The sequence below is a fragment of the Corythoichthys intestinalis genome, chromosome 7, assembly GCF_030265065.1.
Source record: "Corythoichthys intestinalis isolate RoL2023-P3 chromosome 7, ASM3026506v1, whole genome shotgun sequence".
NCBI lineage: Eukaryota > Metazoa > Chordata > Actinopteri > Syngnathiformes > Syngnathidae > Corythoichthys > Corythoichthys intestinalis.
The window spans coordinates 51716637-51742326 of NC_080401.1; the positions used below are offsets into that span (position 1 = coordinate 51716637).

The 25690-nt window shown below is 40.4% G+C and overlaps 1 protein-coding gene across 3 annotated transcripts in view; it reads left to right on the forward strand.

The window, feature by feature from the left end:
* The window catches only part of herc2 (HECT and RLD domain containing E3 ubiquitin protein ligase 2), a 118833-nt gene that overhangs the window by 49207 nt on the left and 43936 nt on the right, over positions 1-25690 (forward strand). For all 3 annotated transcript variants that reach the window (XM_057840738.1, XM_057840736.1, XM_057840737.1), the window contains exons 43-64: positions 3115-3261; positions 3336-3478; positions 5539-5809; positions 5889-6031; positions 8914-9012; positions 9083-9251; positions 11119-11244; positions 11314-11422; positions 11515-11654; positions 11731-11921; positions 12052-12157; positions 14074-14165; positions 14233-14408; positions 14488-14599; positions 16392-16473; positions 18708-18942; positions 19026-19203; positions 19279-19360; positions 24223-24394; positions 24469-24613; positions 24683-24908; positions 25469-25640. In XM_057840738.1, the coding sequence (XP_057696721.1) occupies positions 3115-3261; positions 3336-3478; positions 5539-5809; positions 5889-6031; positions 8914-9012; positions 9083-9251; positions 11119-11244; positions 11314-11422; positions 11515-11654; positions 11731-11921; positions 12052-12157; positions 14074-14165; positions 14233-14408; positions 14488-14599; positions 16392-16473; positions 18708-18942; positions 19026-19203; positions 19279-19360; positions 24223-24394; positions 24469-24613; positions 24683-24908; positions 25469-25640 (3316 nt within the window). The remainder of the gene's footprint in view (positions 1-3114; positions 3262-3335; positions 3479-5538; positions 5810-5888; positions 6032-8913; positions 9013-9082; positions 9252-11118; positions 11245-11313; positions 11423-11514; positions 11655-11730; positions 11922-12051; positions 12158-14073; positions 14166-14232; positions 14409-14487; positions 14600-16391; positions 16474-18707; positions 18943-19025; positions 19204-19278; positions 19361-24222; positions 24395-24468; positions 24614-24682; positions 24909-25468; positions 25641-25690) is intronic.

The window sequence follows — 25690 nt, forward strand, 5'->3', positions numbered from 1 at the left end:
ACAGTGCCACTTTAATTGAACAAGTACTCGAAGCAGCAAAATTTAATTCGAATCTTTTTTCAAATCAAATTACTCGAGTTAATCGATTAGTTGTTGCAGCACTACTCTTCCAATCCATTTTGAATAGGAGGGGCTGGCAGCAATCCTTGATTATTAATGGTTGTTTTTAATACGAATGGGTCATTCAAGAATTGTAAATTATTGAAAAATAAGCCTTCTCTAATTTGCTACTACATATTCATCAATAAAACTATGAAATACTTTGCTTATTTAACATATCAACAGTACTGTATTTTTCGGACTATCGGTAAAAAAAAGATCCGTTGAACAGGATTTTTATTTTTCAAAACATATTAGCAAACTAAAACATAAGTATAATGTTAAAATTAGTGCTGTCAAACGATTAAAAAATTTAATCTAGTTAATTATAAGTCAACTGTGATTAATCATGATTAATCACATTTCCCTTGGGATAAATAAAGTTCCTCTTCAGGAAAAAAAAAATCTAGGAAAATACTATAATTAAAATTTGTTCTAAGATGAAATGTATGATGTGTGAATGAATATATACTTAACCAAATAGAGTTTTAAAATTTTATTTAACAACTCGGCTCGTATAATATAATAAATAAAATAATGTGTATGATACAGCAAAGAGCTTTAACAGATTAAAGTGCCTCAGACTAACAATGTGGCTCAAGTACCGTTTGGCATATTACCCAAAATTAACTGCCAAATTAAAGAGCAGACAAGCACAATACAGTAACAATAGCTAGTGTTTCAAAAAATGTGTAAACAACTTGTCTGTTAAATTGAACATTTCACACAAATAAATGCAGCATTTGCAGTTTTACACTAAATGGCCTGAAAGCTGTGAGAGATATAAAAAAAATAAATTGTCAATTTTCACACACTTAACTGAAAAACATTGCACTAAGCTGTGTGTAAAGGTGTTTAGAAACACTGCTTAAGTTTGCCAGTCATACTCTATTTTTTTTTAACCAACTGCTCAGGCAAACCAGCTTGTTGACATTTTCAGATAACAGAGCAGACCTTTTCTTTTGAACAATGTGCCCTGTCAAAGAAAACAGTCCCTCGCAAGGAACGGTTGTGGCAGGTGTGACCAGATACTTTTTTTTGCATGGGCCAGCTTACTGTGGGCACCACTGTGTGCAGACCACCACTGTAGTGGACATGAGTCCATGCTGGCACTGCCTTGTACCTGTCTAGTGGTTTGTCGTTGTTGTTTGTTGTCATTGGATTTTTAACGCCCTCGTCTTCGACTATGTTAATGGGTCTACACTCTACAGTCTCTGTCTACCCATGTAGCGATAGCAGTAGTCAACCTACTTGTTGTCTTTTGTTGACAAGTCCGAGTCCGCACTCTGCCAGTGTAGCTTGATGACTGCGGCTTGTTTCCCGCAGTGTTAGCGTCATTGCTAACACTAGCTGTGCCCGAAGGTGGTACTTTAGGCTGGTTGAGCTCCGATCGAACAACAGTTCATTACATCAGTATGTGCACACAACTTTGGTTTTATCCAGATTTCCATTAGGCAGCTTTTTAAAACGGAATTTGGCCATCATCCTCACTCATCGTGGCTGGCTGCATTATGTCCTGCATTGCAGCGCGGAGAATGTAAACATCAGCGTGTGGGACTACGGGAGGCAGTTGTGGCCAAACTTAGTGTGAGCGGTAAATTGCGTTATTTTTTTTTAATGCGTTAATATTTCCAGATTAATCATGGTCGTTAACACGTTATTGTTGACAGGCCTAGTTAAAATAAATTAATAAATTACAAATAACTGAAATATTCGAAGTAAAATTAAAATGCATGCAGTCCTTTAGGTGAGCCTAACCCCACAACTACAGCTTAGCATTATTACCATCAGAACACAGTAATTGAATTATTTTCCATAAAAAGCATGTGTGTATGACTCTTATCATCTTGACATTATACACACACACACACTCTTTCTCAACACAGACAGTTGCCAGAGAGAGAGAAAAAAAAAACACGTTTTACCTCCGCTAGACGCGCTAGACACACTGGAGTTAACTCTCGTAGCTGGTGGGGAAACATTCATGACAGAGTTTACGAACCTTTAATTTTGTATAAATGCAAAATCATATTGGAGATATTGCATCCCCGGCAGCCACCCACTGCAAACATGTTTCACATGTCGGTTAGCCCTCCACCTCTAAACTGCGGCCGTCTATAATTTTTCTGTAGCTGAAGTATTCCCATACTAGCAATTTTGTTTTCTTGGATTGGGGGAAATGTTCAGGAGTTTCACCTCTTCCAGCCATCTTGTAGCACAGCAGACTCACTGACACTGAGCAACAACCGGTGGGGGTGGGTTGAGCCTTGGAGCTGCAGGTAAGGGATTTCTCCCTGCATTTTGGGGACATAAAACTGGCTAGTACCGTAGGGACGGTATGATGGAAAATTTGTTATTAAAAATTGTTTTGAAACCGTGACATTTTCATACCACGATATACCTTGAAACCAGTAATCGGCACATGTCTATACTGTACTAACACTTTAAATACCTCAAAAGACCCTCTCAATTAAAGAAAAAAATATCCAAAAACATGTATGATACGTCATTGTACTGTCCTCGCCAAGACCAAAAACAATCACATAAACTCGCTCGAAGTTTTCGACAACCATTTAAAACACACAATAAACAGTACAAAAGAGGTTATATACAGCCGTCTCTTCTGGCTGCTTCACAATGTTATGCAATAGATTATAGTACAGTGTAATAACAACAGTTCATATTGATAGCTTTGTGCTGAGGAAAAAAAAAAAAAAAAAAAAATGAAACATCGTTGGCAGTTACTCACAATGTTACTCATTACTTGAGTATTCTTTTCACCAAATACTGTTTTACTTGTACTTGAGTACATTTTTTTGGATGACTACTTTTACTCTTGAGTAATATTATTTTGAAGTATTGCTCCAGTTACTTGAGTAAAATTTTTGACTACTCTACCCACCTCTGGTTACTTGTCTATTACTGGCTACCACAACACATACTCTGTGAATACTATCCATAAACTAGTTTCAGCTGATAGTGATGAGTTAATCTTATGCATTGCGTGTTCTTCAGCGGACCAGGTGGATCTCCACTTGCTGCGCTGGCAGCAGCTTAGGCTGTACATCCTGAAGGCTGCACGGGCGCTGCTTTCGCACCAGGACAAACTGCGGCAGATTCTCTCTCAGCCGGCGGTGGTGGACATCGGACCAAACCCTGGCGGTAAGAAAGAGTCGTGCTCAAATATAGGTTGCCGAAGACTAGACCATTGATTTTTATCTGTATGAAACTTTCAGAGGATGCAGTGGTGTCATCACCTGATGTCGGAGATCTTTCTCCTGAGGGTCCTCTTCCTCCGATGATCCTCCTGCAGCAACTCCTGTCCGCCGCCACTCAGCCGTCGCCCATCAAAGCCATTTTTGACCGGCGGGAGATGGAAGTGAGTAGAAAATTTGACATCTAAGAAAAAGAGGGGACTTTGTGGCATTTTTAGTGTCGAAAGGAAATTCGCTACATTCAACTAGGCATGTGCTGGTATGAGATTCTGGCGGTATGATAAGCTTTGGCGAAAATATCACAGTATCACAGTATTGCAATTACTGCTCTACAATGTTTTATTTTGAGATGTTTGGCCTAAAAAAACAACAACTTATTTTCCGTTGAACAGCATTTTTATTTTTCTAAACAACATATTAGCAAATTGGAACATAAGTAGATGTTACTTATAGTATATGTAACAAAAAATAAATAACAGATATTTTAAATAAAATAAATGCAGTCCTTTATGTGAGCCTAAACCCACAGCCACATCTGAACACTATTATCATCAGAACAAAAATAATTGAATTCTTTTCCATAAGAAGCACGTGTGTATGACTCGTATCATGTTTACATTTTACACACACACTCTTTCTCGCAACACAGTCGCCAGAGAAAAAAAACATGCTTTATTGTGAAAATGTTATTTTGAACAGATGTTTACAATTGCAGAAGACTCAAACAAAACTAGGCTAATGTTAAAGGGGAAGCTAGTTAGCCGTCTTGGCATGCTAATTAGTCAAATTTATCTGCCTCGTTAACAAGTTATAGTATTTGTTTTACCACCTCTAGACATACTAAACACACTGGAGTTAACTCTCGTTGGTGGCGGGAAACGTTCATGACAGCGTTTACTTGCCTTTAATTTTATATAAAACGATGGGTGGTGTTCACTAAACGCAAAGTCATATTGAAGGCAGTGTTGTTTTTGGCAGCCATTTTAATTTTCGTCTTAGTTTTAGTTTTTTGGACGAAAATAGTTATTAGTCTTAGTCATATTTTAGTCATTTCAAAATGTGTTTGTCTTCGTCAAGTTTTAGTCGACGAAAGCGCAAACAAATGTCGTCTAGTTTTAGTCGACAGTTCTCAAAATGTTTTCGTCTATAGTCCATGAATAAATGAATGAATGAATGAATAAATAAAAGGTTTCCAACAATTTCGAATGAACATGACAAACAAGCACATAACCATCGAGTCTACAAGGATATCACAATGTTCATGATGATAAGACACTCTGCAGGAAAACAGCACATTATTTGCAATTAATTAAACTCACCTGGACGCCACCAACTGTATGTAAAGTGTTTTCCAAGAGTTTAAGAAGGCACCGAGCCAATGTGCTTAATGCTAATGCGAATGCTATGCTTACGCTACAAGTTAGTTTGGTGTGTGATGATCACTCAGCAAAGACCTTTAAAGGCTAAAGCAACATGGGATATCTAGCCAAGATAAGAAAGCAAAACTTACCAAGCAGCACTTGACACATATGTTTCACAAAAGGAGCCTGGAATGGGCACAGGCTCCGCAGCACGTCACATGAGTGACACGGCCAGGCAGTGTTAAATGTGTGCTAACTACACATACAATAAGAAAATATCACACACTGTGATTTGGGACGGAAACCATGGCGAATTTTCATCTTGTTCTCGTGTCGTCAGACGACAACTGGCATCCATCTCGTTATGTTGTAGTCTCCCAAGACACGTTTTCAGAGCGTCATTTTGACGTCATCATCCTGATTAAAATTGTTCGCCGACGAAATATTTTCGTTATCGTCATCGTTGTCGAAAACACTGATTGGGAGGTATTGCCTCCTCTGGCAGCCACGCTCCGCAAACATGTTTTACATGTTGGTTGGCCCTCATCCTCTAAGCCGCGGCCATCTGTAACTTCTGCAGCCGAAGTATTCCCACACCAGCGACTTAATTTTCTTCGATAGGGGAAAAAGTTCAGAGATTTCACCTCCTCTAGCCATCGTGTAACACGGCTGACTCACTGAGCAACAACCGGAGGGGGAGGGGTGAGCCCTGCATTTTTGGGACATAAAAATAGCTAATATCGTAGGAACGGTCTAATGGAAAATAGTGGTTTTGAAACCGTGACGTTTTCATACCACGGTATACCTTGAAACCAGTAACCGGCACATGTCTAATCGGTGTTTACTATCAAATTTCCTCATAGGCGGCAGCCCTGGCCGTGTGTCAATACCTAGCCGTGGAGTTGGCCCACCCGTCCTCCCCGCTTTTTGAAGACAGCAGCTCCAGCGAGGCCACCACGCCCATCACCGTGCAGCAGCACGTCCGGCCGCCCAAGCAGAAGAAGCACAAGACATCGCCCGTCCCGCCTCTCCCCATCGTGCTGCAGCTCATGGAGATGGGTTTCCCGCGGAAAAACATCGAGTTCGCCTTGAAGTCGCTGTCGGGGACAACCAGCAGCGCCACGGGGGTGCCAGGTAAGATTTTGGAAACACTGCAGTTTAGGATAATTCAATCAGAAGCCTCGTTCAGCAGTCAAATTATCTTTCCTCATAGGTGTTGAGGCACTGGTGGGCTGGCTACTGGACCACCCTGACATTCAGACGTCAGAAGTGTCGGATGCTGACACCGTGTCGGACGAAGAGTCTGATGAGGAAGCATTTGAGGAGCTGGAGGAAGCTGAGCCCACATTTACTGGGGTAGGACCTCACTGTACTTTCGTCTTTTCGCTCCTAATGAGCTGAAGGGTCGGGCTTTGAGTCTTGACAATTAATTGGATATTGTAGTAACTCTCCAATAATCCTAGAATCATTGTCATTTAAAAAATGTAAAGTACAGGGCTAAAATTTGGACACACCTCATTCAATGCAACACAAATGAAGGTCCCAACCCCATTGCTAAAGCATTTCTGTGAAGTGAAAAATTGAAGCTCATCAAGAGAATGGCAAGTGTGTGCAAAAAAATCGTAGCAAAGTATTGCTACTTTAAAGATACTAGAATATTATACATGTTTTTAGTTATTTTTTTTTTTCTGCTAAGTACATAATTCCAAACGTGTTCATTCATAGTTTTATAACTTTCAGTGATAATTTAAAATGTAAATAGTCATGAAAATAAAGAAAACGCACGAATGAGGTTTGACCAACATTTTGGCCTGTACTGTATAAAGTTATTCCTCGCTACTTCGCGCTTCAAACTTCGCGCCCCCAGTCCATTGCAGATTTTTTTTTCCAATTGAAAAAAATAATTAATTAAATACAGATGAGCTGTCCCAATCCCATCATGTATTCGCCCCCTCCCTCCTGCTGCTTTTCTTGGTCTTGTAGTGCACTACAGTTGCTTGTTAAAGTTAACGATGATTGCCAGACGTTAAAGTTTGATCTGGCCAGAGATCCTTGGAAGCTGAAACTTAAAAGTGCCACATGCGTCAGTCATTGTTTATCTTGTTAAACAGTTGCTGTGGCAACTCATTGTTTGTAAGTGAGCAGCTTCAGCGAATTTAAGTGGACTCACTCAATGAACAATTTAATAAAGACAAGCATTTTTCTACTTTATTATTGTTTAAAAATAATTCTGTGGGACAGTAACATGTTTAAAACATAATATATTTGTATAATGTAATAATATATTATCATAATTATTACATTTGAAGGGCAAAAAAACAATCTATTAAAATATATATGGCGGAAAAAACAAGGCTAAAGAAGCAGTTTCTGCTCTTGCACCCCTCTTTAAAATAAGCCTAATACAGTGCCTTGCAAAAGTATTCGGCCCCCTTGAACCTTGCAACCTTTCGCCACATTTCAGGCTTTAAACATAAAGATGTAAAATTTTAATTTTTTGTCAAGAATCAACAACAAGTGGGACACAATCGTGAAGTGGAATAAAATTTATTGGATAATTTAAACTTTTTTAACAAATAAAAAACTGAAAAGTGGGGCGTGCAATATTATTCGGCCCCCTTGCGTTAATACTTTGTAGCGCCACCTTTTGCTCCAATTACAGCTGCAAGTCGCTTGGGGTATGTTTCTATCAGTTTTGCACATGGAGAGACTGACATTCTTGCCCATTCTTCCTTGCAAAACAGCTCGAGCTCAGTGAGGTTGGATGGAGAGTGTTTGTGAACAGCAGTCTTCAGCTCTTTCCACAGATTCTCGATTGGATTCAGGTCTGGACTTTGACTTGGCCATTCCAACACCTGGATACGTTTATTTTTGAACCATTCCATTGTAGATTTGGCTTTATGTTTTGGATCATTGTCCTGTTGGAAGATAAATCTCCGTCCCAGTGTCAGGTCTTGTGCAGATACCAACAGGTTTTCTTCCAGAATCTTCCTGTATTTGGCTGCATCCATCTTCCCGTCAATTTTAACCATCTTCCCTGTCCCTGCTGAAGAAAAGCAGGCCCAAACCAAGATGCTGCCACCACCATGTTTGACAGTGGGGATGGTGTGTTCAGGGTGATGAGCTGTGTTGCTTTTACGCCAAACATATCGTTTTGCATTGTGGCCAAAAAGTTCAATTTTGGTTTCATCTGACCAGAGCACCTTCTTCCACATGTTTGGTGTGTCTCCCAGGTGGCTTGTGGCAAACTTTAAACGAGACGTTTTATGGATATCTTTGAGAAATGGCTTTCTTCTTGCCACTCTTCCATGAAGGCCAGATTTGTGCAGTGTACGACTGATTGTTGTCCTATGGACAGGCTCTCCCACCTCAGCTGTAGATCTCTGCAGTCCATCCAGAGTGATCATGGGCCTCTTGGCTACATCTCTGATCAGTTTTCTCCTTGTTTGAGAAGAAAGTTTGGAAGGACGGCCGGGTCTTGGTAGATTTGCAGTGGTCTGATGCTCCTTCCATTTCAATATGATGGCTTGCACAGTGCTCCTTAAGATGTTTAAAGCTTGGCAAATCTTTTTGTATCCAAATCCGGCTTTAAACTTCTCCACAACAGTATCTCGGACCTGCGTGGTGTGTTCCTTGGTTTTCATAATGCTCTCTGCACTTTAAACAGAACCCTGAGACTATCACAGAGTAGGTGCATTTATACGGAGACTTGATTACACACAGGTGGATTCTATTTATCATCATCGGTCATTTAGGACAACATTGGATCATTCAGAGATCCTCACTGAACTTCTGGAGTGAGTTTGCTGCACTGAAAGTAAAGGGGCCAAATAATACTGCACGCCCCACTTTTCAGTTTTTTATTTGTTAAAAAAGTTTCAATTATCCAATAAATGTTGTTCCACTTCACGATTGTGTCCCACTTGTTGTTGATTCTTGACAAAAAAATTAAATTTCATATCTTTATGTTTGAAGCCTGAAATGTGGCGAAAGGTTGAAAGATTCAAGGGGGCCGAATACTTTTGCAAGGCACTGTAAATCTATCAGTGTGTGTATGCATGTGTAGCTTCACTCATAAATGGTCTTTTTTTGTTTGTTTGTTTGTTTATTCATTTTTCTTTCAATATCAAGATATTATTAAGAAATTTTACATTTGCAAACTTAATACTTTAAACAAGCGTCTTTCACTCATCTGTCCCGTTAGTAAGTGGTGTGTGTGTAACTCAAGTCTCTTTTAGCCTCCAGGCGCAGTCGTGACAGAGAGCCAGACGTTCAAAAAGCGATCAGATTTCCAGAGCATTTATGACTACGCCGTTTACGTCCAAGAGAACATTCAAGTAAGAAAACGAGTCACAACTGCCGTTGCACGGTCACGACACAGTGGATTATGTGCGCATTTCCCTTCAGGTGGACATGATGGTAAAGTGCTGCCGAACATACGAGGAGGTGTACGACGGCGACGTGGGCAAAGTCATTAAGCTGGACCGCGACGGCCTTGACGATTTAAACGTGCAGTGCGACTGGCAGCAAAAGGGCGGAACATACTGGGTTCGCTACATTCATATTGAGCTGCTCGGTGAGTCGCTTTGATTCCCTGTTTAAACCACATATGAAAGTGACCCTGATCGGATTCAAAATGGTCCACTTCTATGTGACTTGTCCCGTTCAGACCGTCAAGTTAATGCCTTACTCAAGTTGAAAAAACAGGAAAAAATTGGATTTTTGCATTACGACCAGCAGTATGGACGTAGCTATATATAAATCATTTAAGCCTGTCTTGTTCACCTAATCGGACACAGAGAATGGGAATCTGAGTGTTTAAATAGGCTGAAGAGTGCTAATATGCCACATGGGAATTTGGTTTACTCACATTGTGGTTTATATTTATTTAGAGAATACAGCGGACACAAAACAGATTTTGGGGAACAGAAAGGAAGAACAAACAAGTTTAAAAAAAAAAAACATCCTGAAATATGCTAACGTAAATAACGGTACTATCATGATACAGCTATCATAATAGGACACCATGTACGAGGGTTGTGGTGTACCTAGTAACTGAAGGATAAGAAGAGGGAAGATTGGGCGGATAGGGGTGTGATAGGCTAAGGTGAGTGCGCAAGCAAGGTTAGTAATATGAAGTGGGGACCAGTATAAGGGTTTTTGGGGACAGAGAAAGGAAGAACAAACAGAAGAACAAAGAACACAACATGAAATAAACATGCTACCTAATGTAATTGCGGTGCTATTATCATAGGACACTATGTATGGAGGTTAGAGTGGGCCTAGTAACTGAAGGATAAGAAGAGGGATGATAGGTCGGGTAGGGGTGTGAGCTAGGTGTGCAGCTATCGATTATTTTAGTAGTTGATTAATTTATCAACTAGTTAGTTCAAATAATCGAGTAATCATATTAGGAACATTTGTTGCAGAATCGATTTTAGGAGATTTAAAACAGGCTTGCTAAGATTGCATTTTCATTTAAAAATAAATTTAAATACCTGAGCTTAGCCCTAAACGGTATTAAATAAATAACATTTAAAAAATCAATCAATGGGGATTTAGGTACAACAAAAGAATTGGCTAACTAGCATAGCAAAGGTCAGCTAGCTTAAATGGCATAAAGTGCCAATGTTTTTTTCTTCTTTTCAATGCTCTTAACTTGCTCAATATACCTGTCAAACAAATTACAAATACGTAAAAAACATTAGCTGAAAAAAAAATTACCTTATGTTTGTCTTAACAGGGCGCAATTGAATTCAGACATGTTCAATGAGTTTGGTCATATTCACTATTGCCACTAGAGGGCAGTGTATCCACTCAAATCAATAAAACTAAATGTAGACATTTTCAAAGCAAACTATTACAACGCCACTCTAATTAAATTAATACTCGGAGCAGCAAAATTTGATTCTGAGCTTTTTTTAATCGAATTACCCGATTTAATCGTTGCAGCACTAGTGTGATCGGTTAAGGTGAGTGCACAAGCAATGTTAGCAATGTGAAGCAGGCCACACAGTATTAGGTCAAATCACCTGAGAGTATTTTTTATTACTCATTGTTTTTTTTTTTTCAATTCTTTTTTCATTTAGTACTATTTTAAAAAATATTTGTTTTTCAAAACTGATAATTCATTCATTCATTTTATTGAAGGTATATCCACTACCATTCAAATGTTTGGGGTTGCTTTGACCCCAAACTTTTGAACTGTAGTGTATATATATATATATATATATATATATATATAATTTTTTAAAAATCATTGCCCATTGGAAAATAACGCTATCACTAATACTACAATGACACGTCAAATGGGGGCCCCAAAATATTGTCCCGCAGATTGCAAAAAGTTTCAGACACCCTGTCCTATATGATAAGAAAAAAAAAACATTTTGTGCATGAAAGGGTTCATCATTTCTGATGGCATGGGATACTTGTTTCTCCAGGGTTCCCGCCTCAAAGTTCTCCTTCACATATAAAGATCGGCGACAAAGTCAGAGTGAAGCCTTCTGTCACCACGCCAAAGTACAAATGGGGGTCTGTCACCCACAGGAGTGTCGGCGTTGTCAAAGGTAAGTGTGCGATTTAGATTTATGTGTGATTGTAATGTCCCTAATGAAATGTTTATGGCTGTAATTCAGCTTTCAGTGCCAACGGGAAGGACGTCATCGTCGACTTCCCTCAGCAGTCGCACTGGACCGGCTTGCTGTCCGAAATGGAATTAGTGCCAAGCGTGCATCCTGGAATCAGGTCAAAATACAACAACATCCAAATGAAAGCTTTGTGCATTGATTGAATGAAAAATTAAACACCTAAATTGGCCTTTGCTTTTTCCTACGCAGGTGCGACGGTTGCCAGATGTTCCCCATCAACGGCGCCCGATTCAAATGCCGAGCCTGCGACGACTTTGACTTCTGCGAAAACTGCTTCAAGACACGCAAGCACAACACTCGACATTCTTTTGGCAGAATTAATGAGCCTGGTGAGTCTCACGCACACGAATAATTAACTCTCTCGGGAGTTCGCTTATGTGAAACGCTGCTGTTGATGTCCTCCAGGCCAATCACCTGCCTTCTGCGGCCGCTCGGGGAAGCAGCTGAAGAAGCACCACAGTAGCCAGCGCGGCATGCTAATCGACGAATGGTCGCGTGTCGTTAAAAGTCTCAATGTCTCGTCATCTGTCAATCAAGCCTTGCGCCTTATTGACGCCAGCGACCAGTGTTGGCAGTCGTCCGGCTCGCAGGGGAAGGTAACAGATTAACTTAACCCTTCCCAGTCAAAATGAATTGGAAATTGTACAACTTCAGTCAACGCCCCACTTCTGTAATTGACTCTGTGTGCCACATGAACAAAAAATATAATTTAGCATTATTTTGCAGCACTGGATTCGACTGGAGCTCTTCCCAGACATCCTTGTGCATCGGCTGAAAATGGTCGTGGACCCAGCGGACAGCAGCTACATGCCCTCTCTGGTTGTGGTATCTGGTAAAATCAATCTTTTTAATTTAAAAAATGTTTTATTTTGTTTTTAAAGTTGATTTGTTTATGTATTTGAACTGTAATTCTATTCATTACTTTCATTTTTACAAATCGGTACTGAAAATTAGAGGTGTAAATCACCAATTTCATGACGATATGATGACATCGATCCTTCTAAGCTATTACACTGCCTTTAATCAATTCTGTACGATATTATATTCACATATATTATATGTGAATATATTATTACATCCCTACTAAAAATTTAAGAAACAAGAGTGTAGTTTATTTCTGCCGTTTGATTGAGGAAATATGCTCACGACTGATCACCGAAATCGACCTAAAATTTTTGCAATCAACTATTAAAGTGCCTGTGACAACATTAAAAAAAAAGCTTAAATAGCATTATTATGTGAATTAGAATCATATTTTGAGATGATTCGACTATATACAATTATTTGGCAAAGCGCAGATGACGAGAAATTAGTCTTTTAATCTGCCATTTAGCCCAGCTTGTCATTATAGCACTCAAGCGTCCCCAGCTGGCGGGTGACGTCGGCAGGGTCATGATTTCAGCTGATTTAGAATCCAGCCCATTGAGAGGGACGATTCAGAACGACTAAAATTGTGACAGAGAGCAGCAAAATGTCATTGTTCCAATCGCTCTACTCCAATTTTAATACATGATATTCTTTTTATCTAAGTATTTTTCCCTAATTGCTAAATAAATGGTACGGTCATGACAAATAAGTCTTGTGCTAAATGGAATATGACATATTAAAAATGCATTTATTAAGTACTAAAGGGCAAAATTACTGCATAATGGTCAAAACTGTCGATTTCTTGCACCTCTCGAATGGTATTTTATGCCACCGGAGTTAGGCTTTTGTCATTTCTCTGCCCCGGCTTCGGAGGCGGAGGAAAGAGCGTAAACAAAACCGGAGGTGTGACAGCTAGCCGAAATGCTAACCCGAACCGAGAGGTGTTTCCAAGTTTTTATTGCGGCGGGCAGGCAGTGCTTGTCGCCAGGCAGAGAAGGGGAAACGCTGAAAATGACATATCACCCAAAACTACCCCAACTCATGTCACACACGGCATCGGGGTCGATTGTCTCCACCGATCGGCCAGCCCACGGCGGCGGGAAGGCAGTGCTTGTCGCCGGGGAGAGAAAGGGAAATGCCGAAATGTAAACAAAACAGGAGTAGTATTATCACCCGTCACCTCCTTATTAAAACGTATGCCGTGATCCCATTATTTTACATAAAACACAAAGCTTACTCACTTAGTCATCCGTCCAATGGTCTCTTGATTGTCGGACTTGTTTGTCCCATCGCGGTGAACATGACTCTTTTCGTAATCCAAAAAGCCTCACACCACTCTCCCTGGTGCAGCAACAAAAGCCTGCAGCACATTGGGCTGGCCTGATGCGAAAAAAAAAGAATTATTCGTTAAAACCAGCTGAATCCGCAGTCCATCTGCATGCTATAAAGCCTGGCTGTGTTGTGAGATGCTGACCTGGGTGACGCCACATTTGCATTCTTCCTCAACTCGACACTGGTGCCCTAAATCACTCATTTTCATGGCGTGGGACTAAAGAAATATAAAACGATCGCTACCACACACATCCGAGCGGTCCATTTCATTCAGGAGCATAAAATACTGCATGAAATATGAGATAAACATTTTTTTTGCTGTCATAGGTACTTTGTCAGTGAGGATCCTTATAATAATAATAGGTTTCTCTGTGTAAGTTTGTAAATACCACTCAATGATTATTACACAATACATTTTTTTTTTGCTACCCTCAAAAAGTTCCTGCGTCCCTCTCACCACCTCATAAATATTTATAGATCTGCCCCTAATCTATACCCAAAAGCCCTTAGACACTCCATTTTTTGATGGATCTCTTATGTTTCACACAGGTGGCAGCTCATTGAATAACCTAACTGAACTTAAGACCATTACCATCAACCCAACTGACACCATGGTCATCCTGCTCAGCGACTGTACTGAGGTGAGTTGACCCCAATCAGTACTTTGTTTTCCATTCAAATAAATACTCAATCCTCGACATCATCCAGTATCACAGGTACGTAGAGATAGCCATCAAGCAGTGCCGCAGCTCCGGAATAGACTGCAAAATCCACGGGCTTGGCATCCTGGGACGCATCCGAGCAGAAGATGATGACCTGGCCACAGTTCCTTTCCTGGCGTCGGACAATGAAGAAGAAGACGACGACAAAACGACCACTGGGAGGTGTGGACAAAACTAATTTGTAATTTTACAGCCTGAAAAGTAAAATACTTTATATTTGTGCTTTTTAAAATTTTTTTAGTCTTGCCCGCAAGAAATCTTCGGGTTTGGAGTCGTCTGCCACCATCAGGACTAAAGTGTTTGTCTGGGGGCTGAATGACAAAGATCAGCTGGGCGGTCTTAAAGGATCCAAGGTGTGACATGAAATGATCACGTTTCAGAACCGTTGACTGCGATAGACCTTCCAATCCATTTGACTGGGTGGGGTGCCAGCCTCTTCCAGTCAAAATGGCAGCCAATGAGTTAATACGACAGGTAGCCTTCGGGTTACGAACGAGTTTTGTTCCTACGCTGGTGACGTAAACCGAATTTCTGCGCAAGTCGAAATTAAACCTTTAAGTACCCCCAAATAACTATCCAAAAAGTCCAAAAGTATTGTATTTTGTTTAATGATGGAGGATACATTGCCCTCTGGTGGCAGCGTTGGGTCTGGCTGGACTGTATGACTGACGAGCAGACTCGTCTGACATGGATAAAAGACAGCTGTGCTTTGGTTTGGCCCATCAGACTGAAAGTTGTTTCTGCTAATAAAAGTTGTGTATGCATTTGTAATTAATTTTACAGATAGTTTGTGGAGTTACTTGAGTGCAATTCACTATAAGAATTGTAAATACGTTAGCATTCATAGCATTTAAATTGGAAGTTTTTTCTTAGGCAAATTAGGCTAATTTAATTGACTAAATTTACATGGCTGACTTGATCAGACTAGATAAACGTTTGAACACCACTTGTTTTGTGTCAAATCTTTTACTGTTAAAATTAGGGCTGTCAAACGATTAAAGTTTTTAATCGAGTTAATCACAGCTTAAAAATTGTAATTAATCACAATTCAAACCATCTATAAAATATGCCATATTTTTCTGTGAATTATAGTTGGAATGGAAAGAAAACACACAAGACATTATATACATTCAACATACTGTACATAAGTACTGTATTTGTTTATTATAACAATAAATCAACGAGATGGCATTAACATAATTAACATTCTGTTAAAGCGATCCATTGATAGAAAGACTTGTAGTTCTTAAAAGATAAATGTTAGTACAAGTTACAGAAATTTTATATTAAAACCCCTCTTAATGTTTTCGTTTTAATAAAATTTGTAAAATTTTCTAACAAAAAATAAACTAGTAGCTCGCCATTGTTGATGTCAATAATTACACAATGCTCATGGTGCTGAAACCCATAAAATCAGTCGCACCCAAGCGCCAGCAGAGGGCGACAAAACACCAAAAAACACAAGTAACAAATGGACATGACACTGTGCTGTCATTTTAATCTGTTTGAGCGGGGCATGTGTGTTAAATGCATCAAATATTTTAACGTGATTAATTAAAAAAATAATTACCGTCCGTTAACGCAAATGCATGCCGTTTTGAACATAAGTGTACATATCTTTGTTACAGCTTTACAAATTGTCAAAACTGAAGGAAGTAAAAAGCTTCAAAAAGCACAATTGTTTGATTTCTGTAAAGCTGAACAATTTCACATCTAGTGAGGACAGAACACGTCATACTAATAAAGTAAAAAATAAGATACAGCGAGGTACAAGAAGGTACTATTTATGTGACTTTAAAAAAAGAACTGGAGACAAAATGGTGGATGTAACTCAGGCGTCGTGAAGTCGAAATCACGTAATTATGTCGTAACCCGGGGAATAACTATCAAATTTTTCCAACGGCTATAATTATACTTGTATGCATGTAGTAACAACATTGTTAGTATTTGTTTGGTAGGTTTGATGTGCGCCAAAAAAACTGGCAGCAATTTTACAATCAGCACGACAATTTTAGTTTAAATCGACATGAAATTTTTTTAACTGATTTTAAAAAAAAAATTTGTTCCACTGTGTAATGCTTTCACAATGCTTTGTTTGTTTATGCTTGAGATGAGTGAATCATCCTGTTGCATTTCCCCTAACAGATTAAGGTGCCTTCTTTCTCTGAAGCACTCTCCGCACTCAACGTGGTTCAAGTCGCCGGTGGTTCAAAAAGTCTCTTTGCAGGTAGGTGACGTTATCATATTACATACAGCCCAGTGGCGATTGCTCTAAGATTGTAAGGGAAGTTCATGTTCCCCTGATATGTCAAAAAAATGTTATCCATTGTATACTGTTGTGTGTACATGTCATTGACTAAATATGCGCTACAACGCGCTCAACTTTTAGAATTAGCTTCTTATCACTGGTTACGTTGCCGCTTGCTTTTCATACATTCGCGCAGCTTCACAGTCCTTTAAACCGTGTGGACGCTGGTGCGTCTCCAGAGTTGAGTGTATTGTTCAACTGCAGCGAAATGAGACGAGTCATTGACGAAAGGCTGGGTTTATTTCGCATATTGGAAGGTGTGCGCGTCTCGACGTCGATGGGAAGTGGGCGGGACACGGTTAGACGGCTTGCTTCTCTGAATGGTAATTCAATAATCTGTTGGATGCTGAATCCTTTTTTGATTGACAGCGAAATAAGTGAATCAGTGATTTTGTTGTATTAACATCCACGGGAGGCATTTTTCAATTTTCATTCCGTTGTTCTGAGTTGAACCAGAGACTTTCATAATCATCCTAGTGACACTTGATTTGTTAAAAACAACTAGCGAAAGTTTGCGCTTCTATTTCTGGTGGTTTTTTTCATGCTGCCTGTGTTTGGAGACATGACTTCTGGCATACTAGTTTCTTTCCCCACCGAGCAGCGGGTGCCTCTGAGCCCCGCCACTGTCACAAAGCTATCATAGGCGGACACACTTCCCGTCGGTACAAATGACTGCCACAATGCAAGTTTGAGTATTGTGCAGCAGAGGTCGCATTTTGTCGTATTTTGGCTTGACACAGATGTTGATGGACGCTCAGCCATTAAGTTTAACAAAGAATGACAATGTTTTTAGGGTTTTTTTCCCCCACATGTTCCCACCACCCCTTTAGGATTTGTGACCCTGGGCGTTGAATTCGCCCCTACTAACAAATTTGTTGTTTCTTCACCTTTTTGTTTTTTGTTTGTGTTCAAATCAAGGGCGTAGGTTTGCATAGGGACGGTGGGGACATAACACTACCAACTTTTTAGGATGCTCAAATTATCCCCACCAACTTTTAAGCAACCTTATTTGCATTATGACTTCAGTTATGTCATTAGGTAATTCAGATTGTCTCCCTATATGTTGAAAGGATAGAATTGATCCTACCATTATTGAGTGAATTACAGTACTTTCATTATGTTCAGACTTACATTGACCCCTTTTCACTCGCTGCATGTGCCAGTCCATTTTTTTCCCGTCACACGCACATTTGATTGGCTCATGACTTGAACCCCGTCCCCCCACACAAACATTCACAGCCCGACAGAAATACAACATGCCACCTCCCCTGCCCCCTTCGAAGACGAGGGATATTAGACGTTTTTTTCCCCCGCCAGCAGCAGCCACTGTAAGTAATGTAAATAGACTTCAATGTTGTGGAGGTGGGGAACACACTACTAATTTTGCATCTGCTACAGTGCTTCAAGTCAGTTTTACTCACTTAGATTTTTTGACATAAGAAAAAAAGCTAGCTGAAAATAAGAATAACAGACTTATTTTAAGCAAAAAGTTTGTATATCCAATCTTAAAAGATAAATTTGTCAGAAATGTTCTTAATTCAAGAATATTGTTCAAAGCATTATTTGAAGGCAATTTTTGAAAAATGACCCAGTTTTAAATGTATGGGCTCAATACGAATAAATAGTAATATTTACTTAAAGTAAGTGGAAGAATCGGACACATTAATTTGTTAACTAGCCTTTAACACTCAAAACAAGATGGGAGAAAACTATTTGACTAGATTTAATTAAAAATATTAGATTAAGACTATAAATTTGCAGTGTGAAAGTTCGTATAGGTCAGTACAGATTTATTTTGCATTAATCATTTAGCCTATCAATTAATTAGGTTCATATTGGTGAGAAGTGTAGCCCTCACCCCCTTTCACCAAATATGTTTGGTCTTATTAATGTCCCGTCGCCAGCAAAAAGTGTACATGCAGGTTATGCTGTTATATCGTCCCTACTAAAATTGAGACCAAACGTACTCCCTTGGTTCCAATATTTTTGCATGACTGAATGAGTTGATATATATACAGTATTCACTGCCACGAACAAATTTGTTTCTTCACTTTTTTATTTTTTGTTTGTGTTCAAATATGTTTGCATGACTGAATGAGGGGATATAATCTCACTACCACGCCCATGTCTAATGTCACTGTATCACTCTGCAGTCACAGTGGAGGGCAAAATCTACGCGTGTGGCGAGGCCACCAACGGCAGGTTGGGCCTGGGCCTGTCCAGCGGCACTATCCCAATCCCGAGGCAGATCAGCGCCCTCAGCAACTACGTGGTGAAGAAGGTGGCCGTGCACTCGGGCGGGCGCCACGCCATGGCGCTTACCGTGGACGGCAAGGTTTTTTCCTGGGGCGAGGGGGACGACGGGAAGCTGGGACACTTCAGCAGAATGTATGTGTCTCTTCAAACTATTACTTTTTTTCTATATCAGGCAAGTGCAGTTGGTGTAATATACGTTTGCTATTCCATTTCAGGAACTGCGACAAACCTCGTCTGATCGAGGCTCTGAAGACCAAGCGCATCCGTGACATCGCTTGCGGTAGCTCCCACAGCGCTGCCATTACCTCATCTGGGGAGCTCTACAGCTGGGGTCTTGGGGAATACGGCCGTCTGGGACACGGCGATAACACGACGCAGCTCAGGCCCAAACTTGTACGCTTAATTTTCCATTGCCGCTTTTGCCGCATGTGAGCCGCGTCGTAATTTGTTGTTCTCTGCGGTGTCCAGGTGAAGGTGCTTCTGGGACACCGTGTGATCCAGGTGGCGTGTGGGAGTAGGGACGCACAAACATTGGCTCTCACTGATGAAGGTATTGCTTTAGTTTAGAACAGAGCAGGGGTGTTCAACTCATCTTTGTCACGGGCTACATTGTAATTATGGTCTCCTTCTGAATAAAGATTTTTTTTTTTTTTTTTAACACCTTTTTTACAGGTTCTTTAATTCTCTTCACATTGTTAAACTTTGTTTCACATTGTCATCGTCACATTGTTACGCTGCTGGTCTTCCAGAGTATGACTCTAGCGACATAAAGATGTCAACTGTTCAACCCTTTCAATTTGAACCCGAGAGGAAAATTAATGAGCATGACAGCACTGTCGATATTTCACAAAACACGCAGCAAAAGCAAAACAAACAGGAAAGACAGGATGGGATGAGACGAGACGAGAGTAGGGGGAAAAAAAATGTTGTTCTGCCAAAATGTGCTACACTGCCGAAACGAGGTGAAAAAGAGGCGAATTTGACTCCCAAGGTACTACCGTGCTCTTTCTGCTTGTTTTGTTTGAATAAAATTTTACTCATTACTTAAGTATTCTTTTGAGTACATTTTTTGGATGAATACTTGAGTAATATTATTTTGAAGTAACGCTACTCTTACTTGAGTCAAATTTTTGGCTACTCTACCCACCTCTGCATAAGATTGTCATAAAACCGTCATAATTATGGCAGTTAGGGGCATTAATGAATGCTTTAGACAAATTGTCACTAACTCCATTTATGTCCAGTCAGATCTTTTTCATCCATTCAAAAGAGAGATCATTTGCCAGATGAAACTGAATGATATCTGTCGTGTTAATGATTGCTCATAACTAGAGCTGTCCTGACTAGTCGACATTGTCGACGTCATCGATGACGTAAATCCGTCGACGAGCACAACATGCCGTCGACGGTTAATGAAGGGTTAAAAAAATATATATGCGTGGAAAGTTCAGAATGTCGGACGCTTGGTATGCAAGCGGGGAAATCGGCACAAAGCCAAAAAAGCGCACCAGAGAGTCCAAAACATTGACTTATTTTTAAAGAAAGAAAGGAGGGTACACTATAGTGCCCTGTCTCTTCAATGCCAAGCTTGGCTGCACGTCGGCAGCCGTGAATGATAACGACAGGAGATTGTAAGTCCATCTAACTAACTAATGACATGTTTATTGAAGTTGCTAAGCCTGTCGCGATATGCAATGATTCCATTTATCGCATAGTAAATAAAAATGAGGGTGGTCATTTTCACGGCTGCGTTTTATCGCTGCGCGCGCGTGCGTGCGTACATTTGTGCGTGCGTGCTGATGGCATATGAAACTCCAGTTCTTTTCTGTCATCAACACGCTGTAGAATTAAAGTTCAGACATACAAAATAAGAAAACACATCAATATTAAACACTATATACGTTAGCATTGCTACATTAAAGTGAATGGGAAAAAAGACGACCTACTTTAGCCGGCTATAAAACAGGTAGCCTTGTCCAAAACTTGAAGTTAAAAGGTGACACTTCAAACATGAAAAATCGCTGGTTAACAGCATTTGCAAAAGGACAAAAAATCTATTACTGACACCACATGCAATGACAAAAAGTTATTTTTTTGTGGACTGTAAAGCATAAATTAGCGGTTTAGCGAGCATACTTCCGGTGAACATTTCAAAATAAAAGCATGTCATGTTCGTCATATAAATAACGATTTCTGGAGTTAATCCCACATACTTCAGATTCTACACTAAAAATACCTTTAAAATGACACCCTTTATGAAAAATCTGGCAATGAATAATTATTATAATACTATTATACATAGTACTAAAGTATACTATAATATTAATGCTAGGTATTTTTTTAAGAATTGTTTTGAATCATGTTGGAAAGGTGAAGTCAGTGTTCTGAATCTGTTTACATTCCATTCTTTTGCACAAGTTAATTCTATCAGCATTTGAACTCATTGTTTGTGATTTATTATTGTTATTTATCTGTTTATTTGTACTTTAATAAAGAATTTAAGTGTTCCAAAATGTTTTTGTGAATTGATAAGCGTCAACAAAAATTTCATTGCTAAATTAGTATTAAAAAAAAAAAAAAAAAAAGTTTTTTAAAGATTAGTCGACTAATCGTAAAAATAGTCAGCTGATTAATCGGGAGAAAATTAGTCGTTTGGGACAGCCCTACTCATAACAGTGTCATGTCATAATTATGACAGTCCTATGGCACTCCTGTCTGATAAAGTGTTAACGGTTAATATCTTTTGGTGTATGTGACCCGTAATACAGTGAGACAGCTGCAATTTATAATCCGGTGCGGTTTACCTATGAACAAATGCCGCTTTCGTGTCAAATTTGGTGGGTGCGGCATATAGACCCCAATCACCAACGTCCCACAATCACGTGATCGCTGTATCGTGCCGCCATATTGTCCGTCATTGTGTGTCCGTTTTGTAATTGATCGTAGTTTCTACAGGTGGATTCACTTGCAAATTATGGAAGCCCCGGTGCTTTCAGACGCTGTAAACTCATTGGATGAGTTGCATAAAAGCCGTTATTTGGAAAAGCTTCGGTCGATCCAGTCACCAGATCCATCTTTGATGCCCAAACCGATGTTTCCTTCCGTTCGGTCCCGTCCTGTGCGCAGAGGCGTAGCAAGGGTCCCCGGGGCGCCCAGGCAATAAGCAGCATGGGGCCCTTCGAGCGTGTTCAAATTAGGGGGACAGTTGGACTTGGAGCAATAGCATATTAAATAAAAGTCTAATAACGCCTCGCTCTCATCGAGCGCTTTTTAGGACACTCAAAGTGCCCCCCCCCCCAATAGCATTATTCATAAAAGTGGCGAAAACTAAGCACTTTACACTGACTCACATGGATGTACTTATATTCGTTCATGGACACACACATTTTAACAGTTGGCTGTACTCTGCTCGAAATGCACACCTTACACCTATTCTCGCTCCCAGAATACGCAGCGCTTGTGACGTAGGACAATAACAGGACTGGTTGCTATGGGAACGTACGCATACCCAAGGAACCTTGCTAAAAGGAGTATTACAATTGCTAATAAAATCGTTTAGGATTATTTTAGATGCATATATGTTATATTTTTCTTGTAGAGTATTCGAGAAGGAATACGATAGACTCATTAATAGACTTTTTTTTTTTTTTTTAATCATTTCTTTAAGTAGTCACATGAATAATGAGGTGGCCTGTGAAAATCAACGTAAAACAACTTGGCAAGGACTTTCCAGAGAGTACTTTGTGAGTCACTCTTCAAACAATCATGTGGTTTTAATAGCTGATTGGACTTTCTTAAACATGTATAATCTATGTGACATGGTTAGTGTAGATTGGGATTGATAACAGAATTGTTAGATAATCTGCCAAATGATTCCATGGTATTGAAACACTCCCTACACTTGTCGCTGCAACAGTGCAGTAAAACTGCGTGTGCTAAATCTGTTGGCCCTCTGGGGGCCCCTGCTGGCTGGGGGCCCTAGGCAATTGCCTGGTTTGCCTAATGGGACGCGACGCATCCGCCCGTGCGTCAGAGCTCGTCTTGAGACCACAAAATTTCCAATCATACTCCAGTTTATGTCACGATGAGGAGTCGGGTAGGCAAAATCGGCAACGGCCCGAATATAAACCGACATTTGGTCAGCTGAGCGTCACCGTTGTCACGATTGTAAAATGAAACTTGATCGACAACGGGCCGGTGTGTGCCGAAAAATAGCTGCCCCGCGTGAAATGTCCCCCCTGACGGGATTGCTTATTTATAACGCTTTATTGACGTGAAAACATCAAATGGTTTCATGGACGCATTAATGTGATTGCTGTAACGACTGTAAGGTCAGTTTTAAATAATTACACAAAATATTAGTACTGTATTTTAGTAACAAATCGTGGACTGGGCCACATAACCATCTTTGAACAGAAATGTATTAGTCTACAGGTTTTCACGACCATATCCCAATGACAATCACACAGGTATGACATGTATTAGTTCAAGCAGAGTAAAATAATACATATTCACGGTACAAGAAAGTCGTTTCCATGTGGGCGCTCTCGTCAGGGGGGACATTTCACACAGGGCGGCTATTTTTCGGCACAACACCTGTTGTTGCGCTCACCTTCTTGCTGTGCGACCGTGGCGACGAACTTCGTAGTCTCCGTCTGATGATGTCTGCGATCTGGTTGGCATCATATTGATGTTTTCGCCGCTGTCTAACGGCTGTTGACAGAAACGCATCATGGACCGAGATAAACCGTGCTGCTTTCGAAATTTGCCCTTTTAACAATGGGCACACAAATGACCGTTTATATTCTCTGTTACTGCAACCAACCGCCACACATGCCTTCACCATTTTGATTAATCAATGTTAACGATTGTCAGGAAGGTTTTTGGGTTTACTGGGCGGTGATTCCTTAGACAAGCAGAAAAACGCAGTAATAAGAGGATGTACGTAGCAGTAATATGTAAACACGATGAGCTGACGGACAATATGGCAGCACCAGTCAGGGGGGCGGAGCTGTGACGTCACGTGATTGGGGTCTATAGTCAGGTGCCCCTTAAAGTCCGAAAATTACGGTATTTTAATGTACTTTTTTTTTTAAGAACAACCGAGGATATATTTTTTTGTTTTTTAGTTTAAATTAGGAAAATACAGTATTAAAATTTAATTTTTTTTTACATATTGTTCAAATCTTTGATTTCGGTAAACTAATCTTTCAGGACTATGGAAATTTCATTTAACTTGGGGTAAAAAACAAAAAAACAAAAACATGAAGGCGAAACACATGATTACTTCTGATGGCCTCACAAAATGAAATGTCGGGCCAGATATGGCCCCCGCACCTCAAGTTTGACACCCATGCTTTCGCAGTTTCAAAAATCGACATCTGGACGGCTAATAGTTGTGTTTCCTTCCAGGATTGGTGTTTTCGTGGGGAGACGGGGACTTTGGGAAGCTGGGTCGCGGAGGTAGCGAAGGATGTAACATCCCCCAGAACATCGAGAGGTTAAATGGGCAAGGCGTCAGCCAGATTGAGTGCGGAGCGCAGTTCTCCTTAGCACTCACCAAATCGGGCGTGGTGTGGACCTGGTAAGTCTAAATGACGTAAGACCTTATTTTCCCCCACATATCCTGGATTTTGACCATTCGTACTTTGCGCACAGGGGCAAAGGAGACTACTTTCGACTAGGACATGGCACTGATGTCCATGTACGGAAGCCTCAAATGGTGGAGGGGCTGAGAGGCAAAAAGATCATCCATGTAGCCGTGGGAGCGTTGCACTGTTTGGCAGTTACCGATTCAGGACAGGTCTGTATGGGAAATTAGGGTAAAGCAAAAAGAAACCTTAACAAACTTTGTCACGTTTCCCTATGTCAGGTGTATGCATGGGGCGACAATGACCACGGGCAGCAGGGTAACGGCACCACCACCGTCAATAGGAAGCCCACACTAGTGCAGGGTCTGGAAGGTCAGAAGATCACCAGGGTGGCTTGCGGTTCCTCGCACAGCGTGGCCTGGACCACCATGGACGTGACCACTCCTTCCGTGCACGAGCCAGTCCTTTTCCAGACCGCCAGGGACTCGTTAGGGGCTTCTTATTTAGGTGAGTCTCCAGAAAGACAATACCAGGATACTCAAGAATAATCATTGGCCCCGGTTTAACTCGCTGGCATGACCCCCCAATACTATTCATCCTTTACACAGCTGGTGGAAACAGAAATGTCGTTTAATCTATCTGCGGACGACATAGAGATCATGATTTTATGACACTGTGCGGGTGTATGCTAGTCCTAATGGGAAACACAGCCTTCATTATGGCAAAACACTACAGCTTTTGTCCACTGGCGTCACTAAAACTGACCAAAACTGAAAAGTTAGTGTTGCTTTCATCAGATTAATAGACCAATTCACAAAAATGTAATGCACATGTTGTTTTGACAAATATTTTTTATCATAAAAAAAAAACAACAACACTTATTTAATAATAGAGGCTAGGTTGCCTATTTTAGGAAAGACTACATTGACAAATGCTTGCCTGCTTTAAACTTTCAATGCTTTTATCTACCTCCAAATGCAACACCATTTACTTAACCAACCACCAGGGTGCACTGGACCGCCTGATAACACTGCTTGTCCTTTTTTTTTTTTTTCACTGCTTTACAGGCGTCCAGTCAGACACTGACTCATCAGGAGCCAGCAACAAGATGAGCGGTCAAAGCAACGTGAAGCCCAATAGACCATCACTAGCCAAAATTCTTCTCAGTCTGGACGGCAACCTGGCCAAGCAACAAGCCTTGTCTCACGTGCTCTCAGCCCTCCAGATCATGTATGCCAGGTATGAATGAAATTTCAGCTCCCATTTTGTCACACACAGATGCACTTTCT